The sequence below is a fragment of the Cyprinodon variegatus genome, unplaced genomic scaffold (genome assembly GCF_000732505.1).
Source record: "Cyprinodon variegatus isolate N-32 unplaced genomic scaffold, C_variegatus-1.0 Scaffold908, whole genome shotgun sequence".
Taxonomy (NCBI): Eukaryota; Metazoa; Chordata; class Actinopteri; order Cyprinodontiformes; family Cyprinodontidae; genus Cyprinodon; species Cyprinodon variegatus.
Window position 1 is genome coordinate 253,733 of NW_015151361.1, and position 22,500 is coordinate 276,232.

General features: G+C 37.2%; 2 protein-coding genes across 3 annotated transcripts in view; one reads left to right on the forward strand and one right to left on the reverse strand.

The window, feature by feature from the left end:
• nyap1 (neuronal tyrosine-phosphorylated phosphoinositide-3-kinase adaptor 1) overlaps window positions 1–22,500 on the reverse strand; it is a 71,567-nt gene that overhangs the window by 42,692 nt on the left and 6,375 nt on the right. The window contains exon 3 of one of the 2 annotated variants that reach the window (XM_015398058.1): window positions 21,278–21,369. The gene's annotated coding sequence lies outside the window, so the exon portion shown is untranslated. Of the gene's footprint in view, window positions 1–14,280; window positions 14,767–21,277; window positions 21,370–22,500 lie in introns of those variants that run through there. The other variant, XM_015398057.1, reaches the window with a different exon arrangement.
• LOC107099793 (diacylglycerol O-acyltransferase 2-like) overlaps window positions 10,556–22,500 on the forward strand; it is a 16,425-nt gene continuing 4,480 nt past the window's right edge. Inside the window, exons 1-5 of the mRNA XM_015398060.1 lie at window positions 10,556–10,633; window positions 19,020–19,294; window positions 19,717–19,807; window positions 19,938–20,045; window positions 22,106–22,176. Coding sequence (XP_015253546.1) covers window positions 19,726–19,807; window positions 19,938–20,045; window positions 22,106–22,176 — 261 coding nt within the window. The 5' untranslated portion in view covers window positions 10,556–10,633; window positions 19,020–19,294; window positions 19,717–19,725. The remainder of the gene's footprint in view (window positions 10,634–19,019; window positions 19,295–19,716; window positions 19,808–19,937; window positions 20,046–22,105; window positions 22,177–22,500) is intronic.

Here is a 22,500-nt window from a genome sequence, read left to right on the forward strand (position 1 = left end):
CATACATACATACATACATACATACATACATACATACATATATATATATATACACATTTTTTTTTTTTTTTTTACAGATTTGATATTTTTACATTTTATTTGTCAAATTTCTCTTTTCAGATTGCGTTTTACGAATTGTATTCTTTTCACCTCTGTGGGTGGACATTCCTCTGAAGTCAGAAGCCTTTGTATTGGTTTCCATGGACATTAGCAACAGTATTAGTGGTCAAGAGGAAGTGTTTGTATTGGCCTTAATGATGGAAAGAAAGTGATTTGTAGAACATCATTTTAAAAGAACATCATTTGAAAAACTCAATCTGAAAAAGAGAAATAGTAACATATTATTTCACAATGTAAATTTGGTTTAAAAAAAAATAACGTTTGAAAAACAACAATGTTATTCTCAAAACCATTTTTAATAAGTTTTTCAAAGTTTTTATTGCTGGATTGTATTTTTTTCAGATTTCCAGAATGTGTTCTTTGCTTGCAACAATAATGGAACAAAACTCACTCCATAGCCTTCTTAATTCATTCTACGTTAATAATATAATTTTTTCATTTAGGTTGGTTCCTACTTCGCTCCTCCACCATTCATCACAGCTACATCAAGTCCCTGATTGGTTGTTATGACCTGACAAGACAGAAAACTTCCATCCATCGCAGGTGTCACGCTCCACCCGTGTCACTTTGTGTCACTTTGCTCTGCTACATAGGGATAACATGTAAATCTGTTGCTCTGGTTGACAAAAATGTGTTTGATGAGAACTTACCTTTTGTCTCATTTGTTGCTTTAAAAAAGATCTGAGAATAAGTAAAAGTGTGTTAAAATAAGCCATTAAGTTGAGCAGATAAATAAGATGATCCACCAATGGAATTAGTACTTTTTTTGCCCTTAAATAGGATAATTAGATATATGCCGTTGTTTTTTTATGGTAAATGTACACCATCTTATACAATTAGCAAGCTGTCTTACTTACCAACTTGAATGAAGAAAAAATGCAGTTATTTAAAGAACAATGCAGTGGGACTGATTGCAAACTAAAAACAGGACTTCTTATGTTGGGCAATTTAGCAATGGCATTATAGCAATATATAAAGAATAGGTTTCTGATTAGAATAATGTTACAATGTTTTCTATGTCTTTTGGTATTATGACTATGTGGTAAAAGTTTTTAAAATATCTGATGGTGACCTCAGTCCTCTATGAGAGCCCTTTAAGGACCCTTGCTCCAAGCTAAGATGCAGGAGCAGCATTGAAAGGACAACTTTTATTGGCCCCTACATGTGTGAGTGACAGGTTCTCAGCCTGGGGTCTCACTCAAGCAATCCGTTTTCCTGTCACTCGGCTGTTGAGGGAACTGACGGCATGAAATAAAAAAAGACAGTAACGGGGGCAAATGGCAGGTGATAGCAGATTACATACATCAAAGTATTCAACAGTGTTTACTATAATGGGAGGTTTGGACAGCTGGCAGATCAGAAAAACGTGACTAAGTCTAAGAGAATTATGTTTAAATCAATGTCGAAAAGGAGCACTGTGTTATGGATCTTTGAAAGATTATCTTTGGGACAAGCTTGTTATTCTAAAACCTTGAAATTAGCTTTTACAAACAGCTGCTCGGTTTTGCTTTTCAAAATGTGTCTCTGATAAAAGAGAGGCAAAGAGAAACCATTAGCGAGAGAAGACCATAAGAAGCCCAGCTAGGCCTAAAAATTTAAAAGCAGAGCTACAATGTCCAGAGAAAACCATGCGCTGCTTTGTGTGGAGTTACCACATGAAAACTCAATAAATTAAACCAAAGTTTGAGGAAACCTTAAATGTACACAGTCATGGTATATGACATTTTCTCAAGGAAGGTGGATGTGGCTGTGGACCCGAACGCAGAGTAGAAGGAGGCAAAGATAAGTTTTTGCTGATTTAAGCCAACAGAAGCAAAATCTAATAACAATTAGAGGAAAAAAAAAAGGGGAGACACCGGGGGGGGAAAAAACAACAAACAGCAAAGTTACAAAAAGAAACCAGCACTGAGGAACTGCACAGAAGAAGTATATAAAGCTGGGCATACACTGTACGATATTTTTAATCCTTGAAAGCAGCTACCGCTCAAACTGTAAGACGAAACCGCAGGGTTAAAAAGTTCACAGCTCACAATGTATGTTCTTGAACCGTGCGGCGCGACGCTCTGATGCGATATACCTGCTCTCACTGCACATCCAAAAACCACACGTCTGACTCAGTGCCAAGAGATGGCGCTGGTCAGACTCGTCAATCTGGAAGAAGAAGAACTCCATTGTTCGAGGTTCTTGTGAATCGGCCTGTAGCTTTGCTTCAACAGCAAGATTTGTCCACCAACACCTTACAATGGCCGGCTTAATTTCAAAAATGTTTGATTTTCTCCCGACCTACGATTCCTGATTGAGGCTGAAACTCACCCTGATCAAAAAACCATTCTTGCATGACTGGAGAATCGGCCCAAAAAGGGCAAAAAATCGTATAGTATATGCCCGGCCTAAGGGAGACAGAACAAAGACTGAGCTAATCAGCTGACGAGGAGCAGGGCTTGATAGAAGCAACTACACAGAAAACACCAAAGTGTTAAATAAGCAGGGTCAAAGTATATTGACTCTTTTGGAGTTATTGCAAAAAGAAACTGGAGATATACTCTATGTAGAGAGTTAATTTAACACTAATTTAGACTGGGACAAATGCACTCGGATTGGTGTTAAATTTAACTCAAAGCGTTACTTAAACACTGCAAAATGTACTGTGTAGAAGGTAGGGGAAAGACGACCAACACAAGGGGGTAATAGAGAGTAACACAAAAAATACAACTCTGCTAGAAAACAACTTCAATGACACACAATGGGAAATAAACCAATGAGCAAGAAAAAAACAGAACCACATTGCAACTGAAAACTCAAAAAGGAACCCAAACAGAAGTCCACATAGGGCAGAAGCATGAGAAATTTTAGATTTGTATGCCCACAATTCACTTTGGTGTCATACAAAGATTTTCTGAAACATTAGCTACCGAGTCCTGTCCGCTGTGTTTGTTATTTTTGAGATTTACACTTTTTTTTACTCAGTTTGTTAGTAAATAAAACACTTTTTATAATAATAAAGTAGGTGGGATACTGCGCATCTGGAAGTAGACTACTGTGGCTAAGCCAGTTAGCACCTCCCAGAAAGGATGGGGAAATTTTAAAAGATCAAGTGTTAAAAACAAAGAAATATTTGATTCTTAGGGCCCGGTCACACCTAGCCGATTTAGACAGGGTATGCCAGACATCCCAGAATCTGCTAAAATGCTGGCATACTCTTAGCTTTCTATGTATTTTTTTCAATTTGGGCGTACACATAGAGTATGCATAACAAGTCCAGAGCGTATGTCCAGCGACAGCCTTACTTATGCATGTCGCACGGCAGTTTAATGCCTATTAAATGATGCACAAGCATCATTTCAGCCGATTCAGCGTCATGTCGTCTAGGAAGTTTGTTGGTCGTGGGCGTGAATGCAGGGAGGATCCATCACACTCACCCTCTCGCTCACTCTATGATGGGGATACAGTCTGGAGGAGAACTAATAGTTTCCTCCTGTGAATCCCCTTTTGATACCAAAATGCTGCCAATACGCCAATATACAGTAGCTGTAAGTTAGAAACATGTTCAGCGGTCATCTGGAACACGTCAGATACGTTGATATGCGTTGGAGATAAGTTCTTGATAAGTTACGCATAAGTAATACACAAGTACAAGTTACCTATATGTTTTTGATAAGCTAGACGCCACGACCTATGAGAAACTTACACCTAACGTATGTCAATGATTAGATAACTAACCTGTAACCTGTAACTTATGGCCCACGTATGAGCATATGCTGGCATAAGTCGAGATATGGTAAGTATGTCGGGATATTTTGACGTACTCGCCGTATGTCGACGTGTGCCAGGATGCTTCAGCATGTTTCAGCGTGCTCATAACTTATACAAAACTGACTCATAACTTATCCAACGTATTCCAGAGTTTTTGCCAGATTTATCATACGTCAGGCATATGCTGGTCTAAATCGTCAAGGTGTGACAGGGGCTTTAGATGGATGTGCTGGGAATGAAGGATTGGTGTTTATTGACACTAAAGCAGCCAATGCATTCACATGTGGCTTATAAATTGATAGAGGTGTGTGTAGAAACACGCTTATTAATACTGACACTAGGGATCGTATCTCAACAGTCTCTACAGTTTATGCACAAACAATATGATAGAAGGATAAACTGGTCCTTAACAGTGTCGCTTTTTGTGTTTGTTAGGAATAGGTATGTTCTTCTCTTTTGTTCTGATACAACATCCTTGGGAGGATTGGTTAGAATATAGAGTTGCTGGGGATCGATTTATTTCATCTATACTGGTTGGTCTTTGACCTCGCAATGAGGGACTGCAGGGCGGTAAGACTGTATTAAGTTGTTATGGAAACCTCTGTGTTTACATTTTGAAGCTTTTTCTCTCTGGTTATTTTCCTGAAAAGAGATCACTCAGGACAAACTCTTTAGATAACACTTCATGATGTATATGTATTAAATAACCATGAGACATGACAACAGATTTAGACAGAAATTGTAATCTTACTCTGATCTGAGAAGTTGCTTAGAGTAACAAAAGGCAACGCTTACCAACCGGGCTCACATCTCGTAAAGTGGCCACGATTCACAGTTAGAGAAGAATTTTATACCACTCCAGTCTGCCACATCATTACATCATAGATGTTTGCAGATGAGGAGACATCCATGGATCCAGCATTATCAAAATATTACACTCTGTTCTTAAATCAAGGACACCGCTCTGATTCCATTCCCAAATCTTTGCCACATGCATAATAAAGATGATAACTGTATATCCGCACAGAGGAACTGTCTTAATTAGAAAAACTACCTGGGAAAACATTTGTTCTGACACTCAACAGGCAGGTAATATTACAGTATAACAGACTCACACATCATTCATAATAATAATCCTAACAAAGTAACAGAGCTTCCTGTGCACACTGTGCTGGAATTCTATTTAGGCTCAATATTTAGGCTCAAAATTAAACACTAAACACTATGAGGACGAACACTTAGTGTAAACAACCCAATTTTTTTTATGATCAAATGGTTTTTGGTCTGTTTTCTATGTGCATATAACATGACTATTCACCTGTAAAGGGCTAAGAACACTTTCAAAGGCTTTCTCAATCATGTGAATTTGAGATTTTAAATTTCAAATCTGCATGTGTTCAAAATCAATGACTTGGGTATTTGTTTTGCTAACAAGCAGCCAAGCAAGTAGGCTACATGATTGCTGTGACATTTTCAAAACACACTTAAGATATACTATAGCTCAGATTTGTTTCTATGACCGAATGCCGGTGCCTCGTTCAAACACTACCTCTGTTATGTTGAGCATTTCTGCTGCCCGACTCTGACCTTTAGCAATGTAGCAGACAATAAATTACCTGTGCAAAAGTTTTCTATGGCTCCACATCCATTTCAGACCGACTTCACAGTTTTCAGTACCCAACAGCCATGAGGATGAAGTTGCTATCTCTTTGTGAGTCTGTGAAATATATTCAAGGTCTTTTGAAGGTTTTGGTATAAATGTAGAACATTAATGAGAGCAAGCATTAACATAATGATCTTGACCATTCCTGACAAGTATATGCTTAAAGAAATAAAAAATTCCAATATTTTAGCTTCAGTTGTAATGAGGAAACAACGTTTCATTTAGAAAAAAACAATATAGTATCTCGTCTGAATGAAAAAGGCTGTAAAAACGGAGGACAGCACGTGTTTAAAATGGCCTCAGACCGGTTTCTCAGTGCCAACGAGGGGGGAAGAACTGCTGGTGTCTAACTTTATTTATTTAGCATAGTACCATGCAAATGACTTTGAAAGGTTTAATGAGAAGAAAACAGAGGGAAATGAACAAAGATGAGTTGCCTCAAGGAAATCATTACCACGCATCATTACCCTTGACTACACTCTGCAGTGAAAACTGGATTCCGTAAGATGTTTACCATTAAGATAGAAAGGCCTTCAAAAGGAGCATTTAATTTAAAATCCCATTAGTTAATTTGTCCACATAGCTCAGACATAGGACAGACATATATGAGCTTTTAAAAGCCAGAGCGCCCTGGGACAAAAAAAAAAAAACACTGACTAATGTGCCTGCAGAGGGAGTTCCCAGATGAAGCACAGGAATTATTTGTTAAGCTGCAGGAACATTCTGCCTTTTAAAGATTTTCTGTTTTTGTGCTCTTCTGATAATCCATCAGTGCATCAGAAACAAAATCCAAGTTGCAAAAGTTAAGTATTAATGAAACAAATCTCCCTCTATAACCTCTAGTTAAAACACCACATGTTTATAATTTTTAATTGCAAGAAAAGTATTATTACTTTTTTTTTTTTTTTTTAAAGCTACCATTATTCATCCCCCTGCAACAACAACATATTGGAAGTTAAAGTTAGGATTATGTTATTTACAGCTTATTTTCATCAGTAAAATTTGGTTGATATAATCAGATTTACCATTAATATGAACTAAATTAAGTCTTGACTAAGGCTGCAACTAACATTATTTTGCAAATCAATTAATCTGTTGATGATTTTTTAATTAGCCAAAGGTTAAAACAGGCCAAACTAAAACTTTTCCACTTGAGGAGTTCTGGATAGAGCAGATTTTTTATCCTAAAGGTAAAAAAAAAATAAAAAATTAGTTAATGGATGGAAAAGCTTTCATTACTTAAATAAATCTATAGGAGAGGAGAAACACAAAATGCTGAAAAACTTGTAACATTGTGCCGTTTAGCATGTTAACTCTTTTTGAAGTTCATATTTATTGTAAATATGTTTATGTCCATCATATCAAAGTAATCAAAATAAACAGTCAATAACATTATCTTAACTTCTTTATCAAAGATGTTGCTCTTTCAGAGGGATGTATATAATGGTTGCTTTTGCACCTTGATCAAGATCAATTCTATTATTGTCACAATTTCTACTTGAAAAAACATGGTGTTTTTATGGGAAGTTGTAGTAGAAGATTTTTTTTATTGATACTTAACTTTTTTTTTTAGATTTTTCAATTATTAGCACATTAAAAGCAAACATGTGTTAGAACATCTTAGGTTAGTGTTCAAATTGTGCTAGATTTAAGTAATTTATTTTGCATGCATTTCCACATTTATATAACTAACATCTGTGATTCTGCTGAGAAAGATTGTTCCATGTAGGGATTGATAAATCTGACTTTTCTACATCAAAAGATGATTCCAAGGTATGGCTGCTGAATGCCTGAAGTGATGCACAAATCGACCAATGCATTACAAGAATAAAGCACTAATATCTGCTGATACGTCAGTCTACCTCTAATATTTGTATAACTATATCTATATCTATATATTTATATAGATATAGTTATCTCTCTCTATATATATATACACACACACACACACACACACACACACACACACACACACACACATAGAGAGAGAGAGATATATATGTATGTCTTTCCCTCTCAAGAGAAAGAAAGAAAAACCTCAGTAGTTTTAAGAAGCTTCAGTTAAAAAAATGAGGGAAGTATCCACATTGATCTGAAACAGCATCTGTAACATGCTTTGTTAAATGGTTTGCTCTTTAATCAAGGAGCCACCAGGGACAACCTTTAACCTTATAGCTATTTATAATGAGACCTCTGATTGATTCAAGTTAATGAAAACTAGTAGAAATCCACAGAAGCGAATCTTATCCTGAAGCTGATTAAAACTGGGGATTGAATATGAGTAAAAGTCAATGAATTTAACCAAACAGCATCTACTTTAATAAAAACAGAAAGGACACATTAAAATGAGCATCATTAATATTCATTTGTGAAGATTACCATAAGCTAAACAATCAGTTCCTTTGAGAATTGCTGGGCATTATGCAATACACCAGAATAAATATAAAAAGCTTTAAACTGCTATATACAGATGCATTACAGCCAATGAGCTTGAATATTTCACTTTGTAAACGTGAGTCAGTACAACATAAAACAATGCAAATCAACCTACGGTATATAACGAAAAATTTTGGCTGTCTTGTGAAAATATCATCATGGTTTTATGATACCGATCCAGGAAATAGCTTCTATGAAAACACAAGAATGAGCATTCAAACTGACAGTTTATGTGTTTAACAATCTGCTATTGCTTATCATCAGTAATGCAATTTTACTGCATCATTCATACTTGAGTAAGAATAAAACAGAATATAATTGTTATTTTAAACCCAAAGAAAAATACAAAGAATTTGTATTAGAGCTAAACGATTTTGGCAAAAATCTAAATTCCAATTTTATTTCAACAAAAATTAAGATTCGATTTGTTTTTACTTCAGGTTTTCAATGCTTTCATGACCTTTCTTGACGAGGGTTGGTCATCACAGGATTTTACTGTTACTGATGTGTGGAATTGGTCTTCTGGTCTTACGCATAAATCTAACTAGCTCTTCCCTTCTGTGTGTTGGCAAACCCCCTTTAAGCATATTATCCCCACATTAAGGCCTGGAGCGACAAAGTCAATGTTAAATTTAATGTAACCAAAATGTAGTTCTTCTGCTATTTGAAAATGTCCTTGTTTGTAAAATAGTCATTATAATAAATTGTAATAAACTGCTCAGCCCTGATTTGCATCATTTCCAGATTAACTCTTGACTCTCAGTTTCAGCCAATTTGTTTCCAGTTTTACCCTAAAGTGGCCTTTGTGATCCAAACTCAAACAAATTATTTTTTGCCTACAAACAAAACATTCTGTATCAGTGTTTTTTTTCTAAGAAATGAAAAATAATCATAAAAACTGGTAATAAATAGGATAAATAAACAGGAAATAATCATAAAAACCCTCATAATGCCTCCTAAAGAATTTAAGGATTACCTTTGTACCAATGATTGAGGGTCTGATCACCATTTGGGTCTGGTCACTGAAAGATTAGGATTTCTGATGAGTATAGCTCTAAGTCACCATCTGTTGTTCATATCAGTTATCCAAATTTCCTCACGGTGAACTATGAGTAGATTCAAGGAAACTGGGCTGAAATCAATGTTGAAAATGTATGAAGAGCTCTACGCATCTCTTTCTGGACAGCTCTTTTTTACCTCAAATGGAACAAGAGCAAAGCACAGGAACCTGATTCATTATGACCCAAATCGTACTCAGCGCAGAGCAAAATCAGCTTATAGAGTACTCAATAATAAAGAAATTACTAACATTATAAGTTCTTTGAAAGAAAAAGAGACTATCATCAAGTCAATTGGTAGAACCTAAATGAGTAGATGTTTTGCCTCAGTTTTTTACAACCTTATTTTAGAGAGAGAGAAACTACTTTAATTACAGTTCCAAAGTTAATTTCACAACTTCTAATGTAATAACACGGAAATAAGGATCTAATTATAACAATTTGTCAATTTTCCCACACTGACAATCATTAAATCAATTTAGTAAAACAAATCCCCTAAGCTCAATGATCAGCTTTTCAATCTGTATGGTATGTAGGTAAGGGAGAGACCATAATGGTAAGATCTCATACAACAACTGTTTTTAATACAAAATGAATATTCAGAAAATCAGAGCGCTATTTCTTAATTTGGCTGCAGTCATTTGCAATTCTTTCATGCTGCAGTATGAAAGCCTTTCTTCATCATTTCTGTTGCCAAAAATAAGGATTGTAAACCAAGTATAAAGAATGTGCATTCTCCTAAATAAATGCCCTGCAGACTAAAATCAGCAGATCATTGTATTCATTTTGAAATGCACCAATGGTTACCAGGAGACATGTGCTTTAGTATTACTAACCTAATGCCCTGCTGCTGCTCAAACTCTAAGGGAAAAATCTGTTTGGGTGTTTTAGGAAATCCACAGAAATAAAAGGGGAAGAAATCCACTAATGCTCATCCAGGCATGGCTTTCCTGGGCTTAAAATAATGTCTCCATCAACCAGCAGCTCACCGTCTTCCATTCCAATCAGTGGCCCTCCTCTTTTTTCCAAACAGTGAGCATCATGCTTTTTGGAAATTAAAAATGATCCACAGCAGCTCAAAGGACTGAATCTGAGAGAGAATTGCAGACAGTTGCGTCCTGTTCAGCCCTTCTAAAACTCTTACCCAGTCTGTGTTTCTGCTTGCTTTGGCAGAATAAATCTTCTGTAGGACTGAAGAGTTTCAATGAAACACAAAACGACTGAACTACAAACTCTGAGCTGCTGTTCTCAGATTAAATCAAATCTCCAGACTGAGTTTTAGGATCACCAGGTGAGTGCAACAGACAATGACAGGTGGTGCGGCTTCAGCCCCCTCCCCTCCTCCCTCTGCATTAAAGGCACACTGCTCAGCGTGTATATCTCACCACACGCACTCGATGACCCCAAATTCACAGCTGCTCTCACCCATCCCTGCTCCGCTGGTCCAACCCAATGCATGCAGAGACAGCCTGCTCCTTTGCATGTTAGCTTAAGAATAATAAAAAGGCATGTATAGGAGGACTTCTTCTTAATATGCATATCCAAGGTCAAAGCAGACCTGCTGGTAATTCACCTAAACTCAAGCTCTGAACATGAAAAACTGGTAAAGATAAATCTTCATGTCCTTTTTTTTTTAACGTTCAAACCGGATGACATGCGCTTTTAAGCCTCTGTTTATTTAGTAATAGATAATAAATCACCAGATTTGCTTCAATAGCAAATAGAATTCAGGCTGCATGGAAGATTTTCATTAACATCAAGCAGCCTTTTCTTGGTTTTTAAGGAAATAAGGCAGAAAAGGAAATCTAGATAGCCTGAAATGTTTGCAGTTAATGAATGTTAGAGTATTTTTTAATATATCATTTAACTACTTTTGCTGTAAATTACAAAGAGGAATGGGGGTTGAATATATCAGCTTCCTAAAAGCTGTAATAGGATGTGTGGTTAAGAAAAGCTTAACTTTGAATCCAGCCTTAGCTTGATTGGAGACATCAGTAATGCTAGTAGCATTAGCACTAGCAAGCTAAACTTTGTAAGGGTGGGCAGTAATACCAGTGAATGTCACATCCTAGCTGTCAGATAACAGGTTCATATTTCACCTAATGGAATCGATTTATGGTTTCGGTTGCATGTAATGCCATATATTTTATTAACTAAAACCTTCTACCACAATACATTGCAATGCTAACAGCTGTTTGATGCAAGCTGGGGTTACCAGGGTAACGATTTAAATGCCACTTATGTTAAATTGGAGTTCAAATTTTTAACATTATTTCAGTAAATTTTTACGGCTTTGTGACAGTAAAAACATGCTATAGCTTAGCCAAATTCAACAGTTGTTGGGGAACAGATTTTTTATTGGTAATTTATAAGTTTAGCGACAGTGCTAACTGCTAACACTAATCTCAAAGTCACTGCTTATTGTTGGTGGATCTGGTTCTGGTTGTCATCCAGAGGTTTAAATGCCACTAAATGATAGAATAGATTTAAATGCTAGAATAGATTTAAAAGGTGTTCAAACTTTTAAATAATTGTTTCTTCCCTTTACAAGCATAATTGCAGTGCAAACGTGAACCTTAAACATGCTAGCGTGCTAGCATGATTGTACCCCCTAGAAAGGCCATGTCCAGTAGGGCTATAAGAAGCACTTCTTGACTTTTGTCGGAGAAAAAATGCTTTCACCTTGTTAAAAATAGATTTAAAGTAAATTGAGATTTCTGTCACATATTATACTTTGACAAGTTCAGTGAAAGTGTTAACTGGGAAAGCTAAGCTGCTAACCAGCTGAGCTTCTTCACCTTGAGGCAGTAGTTTCAAACGACCTTGGCTTTTGTTATCAGGGGAAAGCTTTACATGCCAGTAAAAAAAGATAGAAGGGGTTGCAGAGTTGAGTTTTAGAGTGTGTGCTGTTTATTGTCATACCACGACATACCAATCTGATGTAAACCACTCCATATTATCCAAAGTCAGCAGTTTTTTTTTTTTTTACCTTGAAACTCTCCCATAGACACAGTTTGTACTAAATCTCCCCTTAAATAGGGTTTGCAGGGCTTTAGATGATTTCCCTCTGCCTCGTGTGAACTCCTATTTGTGCCATACTCTGAGTAATTTCAGTAGGTCACGCAGCCCTGAGTTTACCTGGTCCATGTCTTCTCTGTACATGGATTATGCTGACGATGTGGTTTAATCCACTTTTTCTATTTATTTGAGTGAATGTTTCATTCTGTAGATGTGGCAGTCATCAAGGTGTGGGTGTGGCCAGTGACATTAAACTCAATTCTTTCACAAAAAAAGAGATTAATTCCAGTACATTTGGACCTTAAAAATAGTTACGATTAACCTGTCCATAAAGAACATTGATATTTTTTTGGCCTAGATCAGGGGTCTTCAACATTTTCCAGGCCAAGGAACCCCAAACTGAAGGCGAGATGGACCCCCTAATTATACATATTGTATGAGATTGTGTTATATCAAACTGGTCCTATAGTCACTCTATAACAGATGGAGTAATGTAATGAAAGTAATTCCTCCCTGGGATTATTAAAGTATTACTGATTCTGATTCCTGGTTGATGGGACAGGTGTTGTGAATGAAACGGTGCCCAGATTGAAAGAGCTCCTGTGTGTCGCTGAACGTGTGCATTGATGACTGAAAGATATCTTCTGCCTTCAACAGTCTGTTGAATTCATTCTAATGTGTATTTAAATACATTTCCATTAGTTGAAAAAAATTGCAGGGGGGATTATTTAAAAAAAGGCTAATAAACCAAAACCTTCTAGACCCCCATGCAGTACCTTTGTGGACCCCTGGGGGTCAGGGACCCCCTGTTGAAGAGCTCTGGCCTAGTGGGTTAGAGCAGGTGCAAGTACCCGGTTCAAATCCACTGCCTCCACTCTGGGTTCCTGAGCAAGACCCTTAACCCCTGATTGCTCCCTGGCACCTCACCTCACGATGGCTGCCCACTGCTCCCCCAAGGGGATGGGTTAAATGCAGAGGTAAATGTCTCCAATATGAGATTAATAAAGTTCAATTATTATTAATTTATTCTGAAATTATTGTCTGAAATTAATCAAAAAATCTGCAAATGGCAGAGACTTTTACCCATTTATAACTGAGCGGATTCAACAACAGCTTGTTTAAAGAGGCCTGGAACAGATCCAAATGAAGAAGAGATTTATTAGATCAACAATGTAAGGGCCATTAAGGTCAGCTGCAAAGAAAAAATGGCTTAAATTCTAACATCAGAGTAAGGTGTGAGCGCTGGCACACAGAAGTCTATTCTTTAGGCTTTTCCTCTGGAGAGACAGTCACGCCCGTAGAAAATGATCGGGGTAAAAACGATGCTGAGTCGTCAAATCCTACGTTTATTTCACAACTGATCAACGAAGGCGAACATTAAAGGTCCATTTGCTGCGACATTAAACGGAGCAATAATTGCCCAAAGGATTATTGCTGCGAGGAGAAAAAACACCAAAAGATGTCCAGACACCTGCACCTCCCAAGACGCGCCAACACATCCTCACCTGGCTGCGCGCGCGCGCGCACACGCGCACCCCCATACACTTCACAACGTCACTCGTCTTTTTTCTTTTTTTTCCACAATCGCAGAAATACCGCCCATTCTCCAGCACACACATTCAACCTTGCTGTATTTACAGCCCCACTCCTTCTGCCATAAGCGCAAGCATGCGGTTTTTTCTCTCTCCTCCATCCTGCCGTCTAAAGGGTCCCCAAATACCATCGCTGCCACTGCTTTGGTTTGATTTAGAGAAAGAAAAAAAAAAGACAAGGAAGAGAGCAAACAGTGCGTGTTCATGCATATCCAGTCAGCTGATGATGGCTGGTGGCTTGTTTTATGGTGAAATATTAATAAAGGCTTGTCACGACTGAACCCAAACAGCGCTGCGCAGGGATCATGCTGGCACATCTTCTCTCTGTTATGGAGAAAAAGGCCCCGTATTTTTATTTCATTTTTTTACCCGACAGGATCTGCGAGTCCTCAAGGTTGAATAATCTGGCTTGTGAGCACACATCGGGCTCGCTGTCAGATCTAGACTCTTACGATTTACGCGTAAAAATACCAATTAGGCCCGACGTTTCTGTGCCATCCAGACACAAATTCCCGTCTGCTAATAAACACACACGCACGGACGGCGCATTTGGACGCTGACAGCTGGCTATATGGGTTAGGTGATGCAAGCGGCTCTTTATGGAGCAAAACATGTAGCAGAATCAAGGTGTGATACATACCTGGGAGACTACAGGATAGGGTTGGCGCAGAGGCTCTATCCAGTTGTACAAAAAAAAAATTGGAAGAAAAAAAATCAGACAACAACAAAACCACGCCGGCTGTTGATGACACAGCTGTCTTTGGCAGACAGAGGAGGTCGGCGGAGAAAATCCGATCGCAGATGTGTCAATAGACGCTTGAAATTCAGACGCACATCAGTGGACTGACGCCTGACGTGAAAGCTCTCCCATTTTCACGATAAACGGCGCGCTCTGTGTGCTGCGGTCTGCGCGCAGACCATCATGCTGGCTTCAACACCAAGGTACACAAACAGATCCTCGGTGAGGCTCCCCCCAAGGAAGAGCCATGCTTCCAGTTCAGATCAGAAGCGAGCAGGGAGGAGGAGGAGAGCGGTGAATAAAAACGTCAAAACAGAAATGCGCAGACATCAGCGCGCTGCGTTGGCTGGGCATCCTCGCAATGAATTTGCATCCATATTAATATTCATAGAGCGGAGTGCTTCCTGTGAGCAGACGACTGCTGGTGTTTGTGGAAGGAGGAAAAAAAACAACAATGCAGAAGGGGGGGCGCTCTGAGTCCAGCTGCGGGGAGATGCTGCATGCTTTAGTCACTACTAATAATAGCTGCAGATAATGCAAAAAAATAAATAAATAAAGGCAGAAATATTACAAACAGTTGATGTTTCTAGACCGACCCAATGATGTCACGTGGGATGAAATTACATATAATTTAAAGGCTTGCCATAATAAGTAAACATGTGATTCCTAGTGTGATGAAACATACTACTTTTTATATTGTCATTAAAGCAAGATTTCGATAAAAATGTAGAGTATAACAGTAGGAGTTTTGCATTTCACCTGCAAAAAATCAAAACAAAAGTAGTTTTTGCCTGAAATGAGTGATTTCCTTGTGAAGAAGTTAAAAAACAATCCACTGAAGGTTTGAAGACGTTTTGCTCATGGGCATAAGTTTGCATAAGGACCATAGGGACATGTCGCTACCAAAATTTTGGACTGACCTACTTGTCTCTACCAACAATTAGATGTGAATAACATGTTTATAATTTACAATATAGCTTTGTTGCAGCAGTAGAGGAGTTCTGGATGGAGAATATTGACAGACGAAAACATTTTTGATCTAAAATGCAAAATGTTTATATATTTTTTTACAATTTTGCTATAATTCCCACTGTAAGTGGGTCGCTCTGTGAGCTGAAGACATGTTTTAGAGTCTCTATACTCCAGTTACTGATTAATCAATTACTAAATTTGTTGACGTTTCAATAATCGATTATTTCGATGAATTGTTTCAGCACAAGATAAAATACATGATATGGGTTAAATAGAGTAACTACAGCCTACATGACTTGTAGGGTAAAACTAATATTCTAAATGCTCAGTGTCAGTTCCAGTGCTCATTTAAATACAATAAATTAATTTGGACTCCCTTGAATCTATTATTTTGCATTGATTTATGACACAGAGAGAATATTTAAAAGATAAGAGTGGGTTTTACCTCTATTTACCTCTGCACAATTGTATATCTTCAAAAGAAAAAACAGGATAAATCAAAATATAACAGACATATTTAGACTATAGTTTGTTAAATAGGCACAGATTTACTTTCTGTCTTATTAGCTAGTCATTTCAAATGCAAACCTTTTCAAAGTGGAAAAAAAGTCCAATTCCATATTCGTCAGAGCCGGTGATGCATAAAAGATTGATAAACAGCATCTAGTGTGTGTAGCGCCTATCAAATTTGTACAAATGTTATAACACCATGAAATGGTGGTTTTCTCTTTAAACAAAATACACCATGATCTTCACATCAAGCATAAAAAAACGACTGCATATTTTTGCATAGGACCAATGACATCAGACCAATAGTGTCCCTACCAAAGCTGAAATCAAACCTGCGCCCTTGGTTTCACTTCCCATCCAGGAAGCTTTCTCAATTCAAAATGTCGAGGAAGCTTTCTCATTTTGATGGAAAAAGCTTCCTGGATGGGAAGCGAAACGTCTTCAAACCTTGGAAACAAATTCCAGTGGATTGTTTTTTTACTTTTTCAGAATGACTATGACCTGGATGACTTAGAATCTTCACCAGCACAGTGATTTCCTTGATTTGAGTTTTGTATACACAGAGTGTATACAAAACTAAACTTCGTTTATACAGCTTTCCGACTGAATTGGCAGCAGCTTTAGAAAAACAACTCCACTATCTTATTTGAAGTGTATTTTATCTAATTATCTTATTCTAAGGGCAGAAATACAAATTCTTTCGGCAGGTCATGTTATTACCGGATTAAATGAACACTTGATTTTAAGAAATATTTTCTTCTTTTCAGGTCAGTTTTTGCAGTGCAGGTTTGATAACACCCGAATGTTTCACACTTAATTTAATGTTGGATTAGATTACTGTCAATGAAAACATGTTAGGTGTGATTTAGGTGAATAAATGTAAGATTTGTGTTTGTTTGTTGCTGTCAACTCATGCAAAGGCCTAAATATGACATCAGATTTTCGTCTGTGAGTACAGAAGCTTGAAGCCATAAAGAAAGTTATAACCTAGCAATAATACAAGTAAAAATAAAAAATTTAGGAATATGAATCACAACTTTAAGAGTACAAATCTACAACTCCTGATGAAGCTGTAATATGAGGTTAAGATAGCTGTCAATAAGAGTGATAAGCAGCCGTTAAAATGTGTAAATTCGCAATACGTAATAAAATTTAAGATTTATCGAGAATCTCAGTCATCCAGGTGATGGTGAAGTTTGACAAGTTCAGTTTAGGCAACTGGACATGAAGTTTTCTAGAAGACGTTTTGCCTCTCATCCAAGAGTCTTTTTCAGTTCTAACTTATTGTGGGGAGCATTCCTTCACGTCTTCTAGAAAACTTCCTGTCCACTTGCCTAAACTGAACTTTTCAAACTTTATATTTAAGATTTGTTTTTGTATCTTGTGTCAACAGATAAATACGTGTGACGTTAGATGTTTTTTTCTGTGTGAATGTAAATTTAGAAGTTACACATACAAGGTAGAGTTACATCTATGGAAAAAAATCAGGTACAAATCACAAAGTTGTGAGTTTGAATCAACAGCCCCTAATGAAGCTATTGTACTCCTTACAAGTATGTGGCAGCAATAGACCTGAAGGATGCTAAGCAGCCACCTTTAAACAAAGAAGAAAAAGGCAAAAACAGAACTATTAATCAAATCCTATAGTGGGAATTAGTGTGTCGTATGTATGCTGTATGTATTAGTATGTCGACGTTTTTATTATGGGCTGTGTCTGAACGTGCCCCCTAACCCCTAAATCACTCAATCACTACAGAGCGGGGACTATATAGTGCCCTATATAGGGATTAGGGCGGACGCAGCCTTCGCTTTCCTGTTCTTCTCTTTAATTGGTGGTTGCTGAGAACTTGAGGTGGTTAACTGTGCCGAGCTTGGTTCTTACAACCATTTACACATCCTGCTAGCACGGTCCCTCGCCTTTTATTGGTGGGCCACGATACTACGGCTCTCAAGGCGGAAATTACGCAAACAAAAATGGCGGTGCCAATACCATTTAGCAACTTATGTGCTTGAAAAGTTTAGTATCGTGACAACCCTAATTGGCACAAGATAAATAAACTGAATTGAATGCTGTAACTCCAGTGATCACATCAACTCCCTACAAGACACACTGATTACAACTAAACAAAATGCAAAATTATCCAAGAGTTATGAATACTTTTTCTACATGCAGTTTATTTGTGAGGTAAAGGACTATTAATATAGGTACTCATTTATATTTCAGTAACAATATTAAAAAATTCAAATGAATCCATACAGGAAAAGTGAGAACAGAAAACATTGGCATAATTCTGCAAGAGACTGAAATTGTGAAATCATTCATATTCCTACATCATGTGCGTGTCTGTACTTGAAGAATCAATCTTTATCCAAACACAGTTCACTCCTGTAATTCCTGTTTTATGAAACTCTTGGAAGATCAAGCTGAAATTTTGCATGTGAAGTTGTTTTAAATCTCTATAGATTTAGTACTAAATCACAGCTCTGAACTAATTGTGTTTTTTTATTTACTGGTGTTAAAACTGAGTCAAGTCTGAGTTTTTGCATTTGAAAGGACGCACACAATGGGAGACTTTTGATCAAATGAAAGTAACTTATAGTGATGGTGTCCCATAATATAACCTTGTAAAACATTTTGCAAGGTCATATAACAGGCATCATCACCATAAGTTACTTTAATTTCATCAAAAGTCTCCCGTGGTGTGCGTCCTTTCCAATAGAAAACTGGATCTCTGTTCGACACTCAACAGGCTCCAATTCAGACTTTACTCAGTTCAAACACCTGTAAGTCAGAAACAACAAATAGTTCAGAGCTGTAATTGCTACTTAATCTATAGAGATTTAAATAACATCAGATGCAAAATTTCAGCTCGATCAAACATCTGGAAGTGGGTCAAGGGCATTACTTACTGAACTTCCCTCTTATGATAGGAAAACCATGTAAAACCAAACAACCACCTTATCAGTTATTATTATTTTCTGGTAAGAAAGAAACCTTGAATCACGCTCTGTTTTGTAATAAATTATCCAAGACTATTGTTACAGAGAGAGTAGGGTTACGAGAGGTCTAGTTTTTGAATTTAACTAATGACATTGTCTATCAACAGATGGGATTCATTCAGACTGACATGTTGTCATGTAATCTTTTTGATCCCTAGAGTGACCAAGCAGAGCAAAGTAGCCCTAATCTAATCTAACATCATCCCATGCCCCCTGATGATGCTCCAAGGATCCAAAATGCAAAGTACCCAACTATAAATCTTTGCTATGTTTATCTCAGACTCAGTGTGAATGTCAAAGTATCGGGGTGGGAGTGGATTTGTTATCAGCAGCCTCACAGTGAAATCTGGTCAAAGTGCACTGGAGTGAACTATGTGGAAGCGGACTACGCTCATCCATTTAAATTACGCCGCCTGGAATCAACTCCAATAAGGTAAAGAACAGTTTTTTTATGCTATAAGCAGAAAGCTCATAAAAGCTTCTTTAGGCTGCCATGCTGGGCCCTTAGAAAGGCTGCTGTGTGGCCCTACAGGCCGACTCATAAAAGCTTTATTTGTGAGCAAATTAATAATCTCATGTGTGAGCTCATTCATGGGGGAGTCTTTTGATCAGGCTGCTAAATGTCGCTGCTGTTTTAGAGTTTCTTTCATCTATTGAAGAGGGTTAGGGGTACAAGCAGTGGAGCAGGTAAAAATGTGTTTTTGATCATAAAAGAGAGGTTATCGATTCTCTTATCTTGAATTTGTTTTTACAAGCGTAAAATATATTGTGGCAAGACAAATAAGTTGTATTGAATTTATGCCAACTTTAAAAATGTTATTGATTGCTGAAAATTAACACTTTGACCCACACTAGGTTGGAAGAATGACTAAAGAAAAAACCCAGATGAAGGAGTTCATAGAAGCTCTTAGCGTTCTGCAGTTGGTCCTGAGTTTTCTCTTCTTAGGTGAGACTCTAATCTTTTCTAATTTACCGTTACATCGAACAACAACCATGCACTAATGTTTCCTCATGACAACACTACCTGTACCCCCTACATACGGATCTAACACATCTGGGTTATCACCCACCTGCAGGACTGGCCTGCATTATCTTGATGGTGAGTCTCATGTTTACGTCTCTGTGGCTGCTGCCCACTCTTTGCTTCGTGTGGCTGGTGGCTGACTGGCAAACTCCAGAAAGAGGTAAAAAAAAAAAATAATAATAAAATGTGTCTGTAACTTTGCATAATCCTATTTTTATCCAAAAAGTAAAAAAAGCTACTTTTTAATCTTCCTAAACTATATTTATGGTAGGATGTTTCTGCAAATGGAGGCCATCGTCCTCCATATGACCTTGCCTGTCTAATCACTGTCAATCAAGGCAGAAAAGTCTATAGCCCCATTTACTGTTTTACATCCAGATAAAATTCAGTACAAACACTTTCCTTTTCCTCTACTTCACATACAGAATCCTCTTTAGTGTAGTTTGACCATATATAACCCCAGAGCTGTGTTCAGGGAAGATCTGTAGACAAACAGGATAAAGTTTTAGAGGAATTGAGAGCAGGGCTGGGTTATTACGTTTGCAAACCTTGGACCATCTGAGAACAATGTTCAGTTCACTAAAGTGTAAAATTAAACGTTTAAAGTAAAGGCTCTCCACCCAAAAAGTATTAATTAGGGATCAAACTTTGCATGTTTTCTAAGCCAAAACAAGGCTTTGTTTTTGTTCCACTTTTTAAAGTCTTGAACTCAACGCTATTTCTGACATTTTGAAGTGAGAAAGCTTCCTGGATGGGAAGCGTAACGTCTTCAAACTTGAAAAACAAAGTCCAGTGGATTGTTGTTTTAGACTTTTTTGGAACAAAGCAACATGTAATAATAATTGAATTTTATTGATCTCACATTGGAGAAATTTACTTCTGCATTTAACCTATCCCCTTGGGGAGCAGTGGGCTGCCATCGTGCGCGCCCCAGGAGCAGCGTGGGGTTCAGGGTCTTGCTCAGAGAGCCAGAATGGCAGTCTGTGGGAGTGCACCTCGAACCCAGAACCTAGAGATTCCAAGCTCTATGCCCTAACCACTAGGCCACCACTCCCCCATATTTTAAAGTTAAAAACTAGACAGTCCATAGAAATTATTGAAATAGATGCACAATGGATAAACAAATCTAATATACATCTAAAGAACAGGGGGAAAAAAGTGTAATATCTCATCACATGTTATCTTCCAAATCTACTGAGAATGTGAATAAATTTATCTCTGGAATAAGTTTCATTTCCTGTAATAGACTACAGTATGTGGAGATGAGACTATCAAGTTATTTCTTTACATAGATTTCGTTTTAAGGGGTTCCAATTCAAGATCATGAAGCAGAAAACATCTAGAAGAAGGTGCTCTGGGCAGATGAGACCAATTATAAACTTTTTGACTTACATTAGAAAAACCTTAATTCTGGTGGAGAACCTGCAGTCCCTGAACACATCATCCTCACAGTCAAACATGGTGACAGCAGCATCAGGCTCCTCCTTAGAGAGGACAGGAAAGATAGTAATAGTTATTATAAGCAGGGCAACCCTAAAGAAACAAAAAATAAAAATAAAAAATAAAGGAAAAAGTCTTGATGGCCCTTAAAGTTCACCCAAACATATTATTACCCATTATTTTAGCTTTTCTTCTAGCTGCTGTGCTTCTTATCCGGTGTGATGCTGCACTGGTTTGTATTTAGGGGTGTCACAGTTTTTTACAGGTCTAAATTTCAGCATAATTAAAATAAATTAAAAAATGAATCCCAAAGGAGAATTAATAATAAAACACAATTCACACTTTTGACTTAAGAAAAATGGCTCAAAGAACACGTATTGTTTTCCTTCAAATACTCTATTAAGAAGCTTGTTGTGAAGCTCTGGATAGTTTCATGAGGCGGTTTGGTTTCTGTTTACTATTTGCAATAAATACGGCGTCTTCAGCAAAAACAGGCAAACAGGAGCAAAAACAGAAATGAACATTTTAGTCCAGATAAACCAATAAATTAGCTGCCATTAAAGAAAAGTCAAAAACATTTTACTTGCTTCTTTATTTCTGTTTTCTTTTTGCACATCAAATCGTGTTCATAGTTTAAGTTTGTACTTAATTAAATAGTTAGTTTAATTTATTTTATTTTCGCCAATGTAATTCTTTACAATGTTAGACTGATGGATATCTAATTAGTCCATTTTATTTCATAAACTCACTCGCTCTGCCACTCTTCCATGTGTCCACCAGGGGGCAGAAGAACAACATTTGTGAGGAATTGGAAGGTCTGGCAGCAGTTCAGAGATTTTTTTCCAGTAAAAGTAAGTTTCTTTCACTGATCCCAGCTTCATTTCTATCATAATTAGGGCTGAAATGATTCATTACATTATTCCACTATTGAAATAGTCATCAACTAATCTGGTAATCGGATACAATTTTTACCTAAACCAAAAATACACAGATTAAATCATGCCATTAGCTCTACTAATAAACTACAGACATAAAATAAAAATACAATCTCTTTTCCAAGCGAGAGCTGTCAAGAGCAGCAAAAAATTTTTTCCAAAAAAACAATAATGACATGAAGTATTGTTATAAAAAATTATAAAAAGTAAAATAAAATCTAATTTCACTCACATAATCGA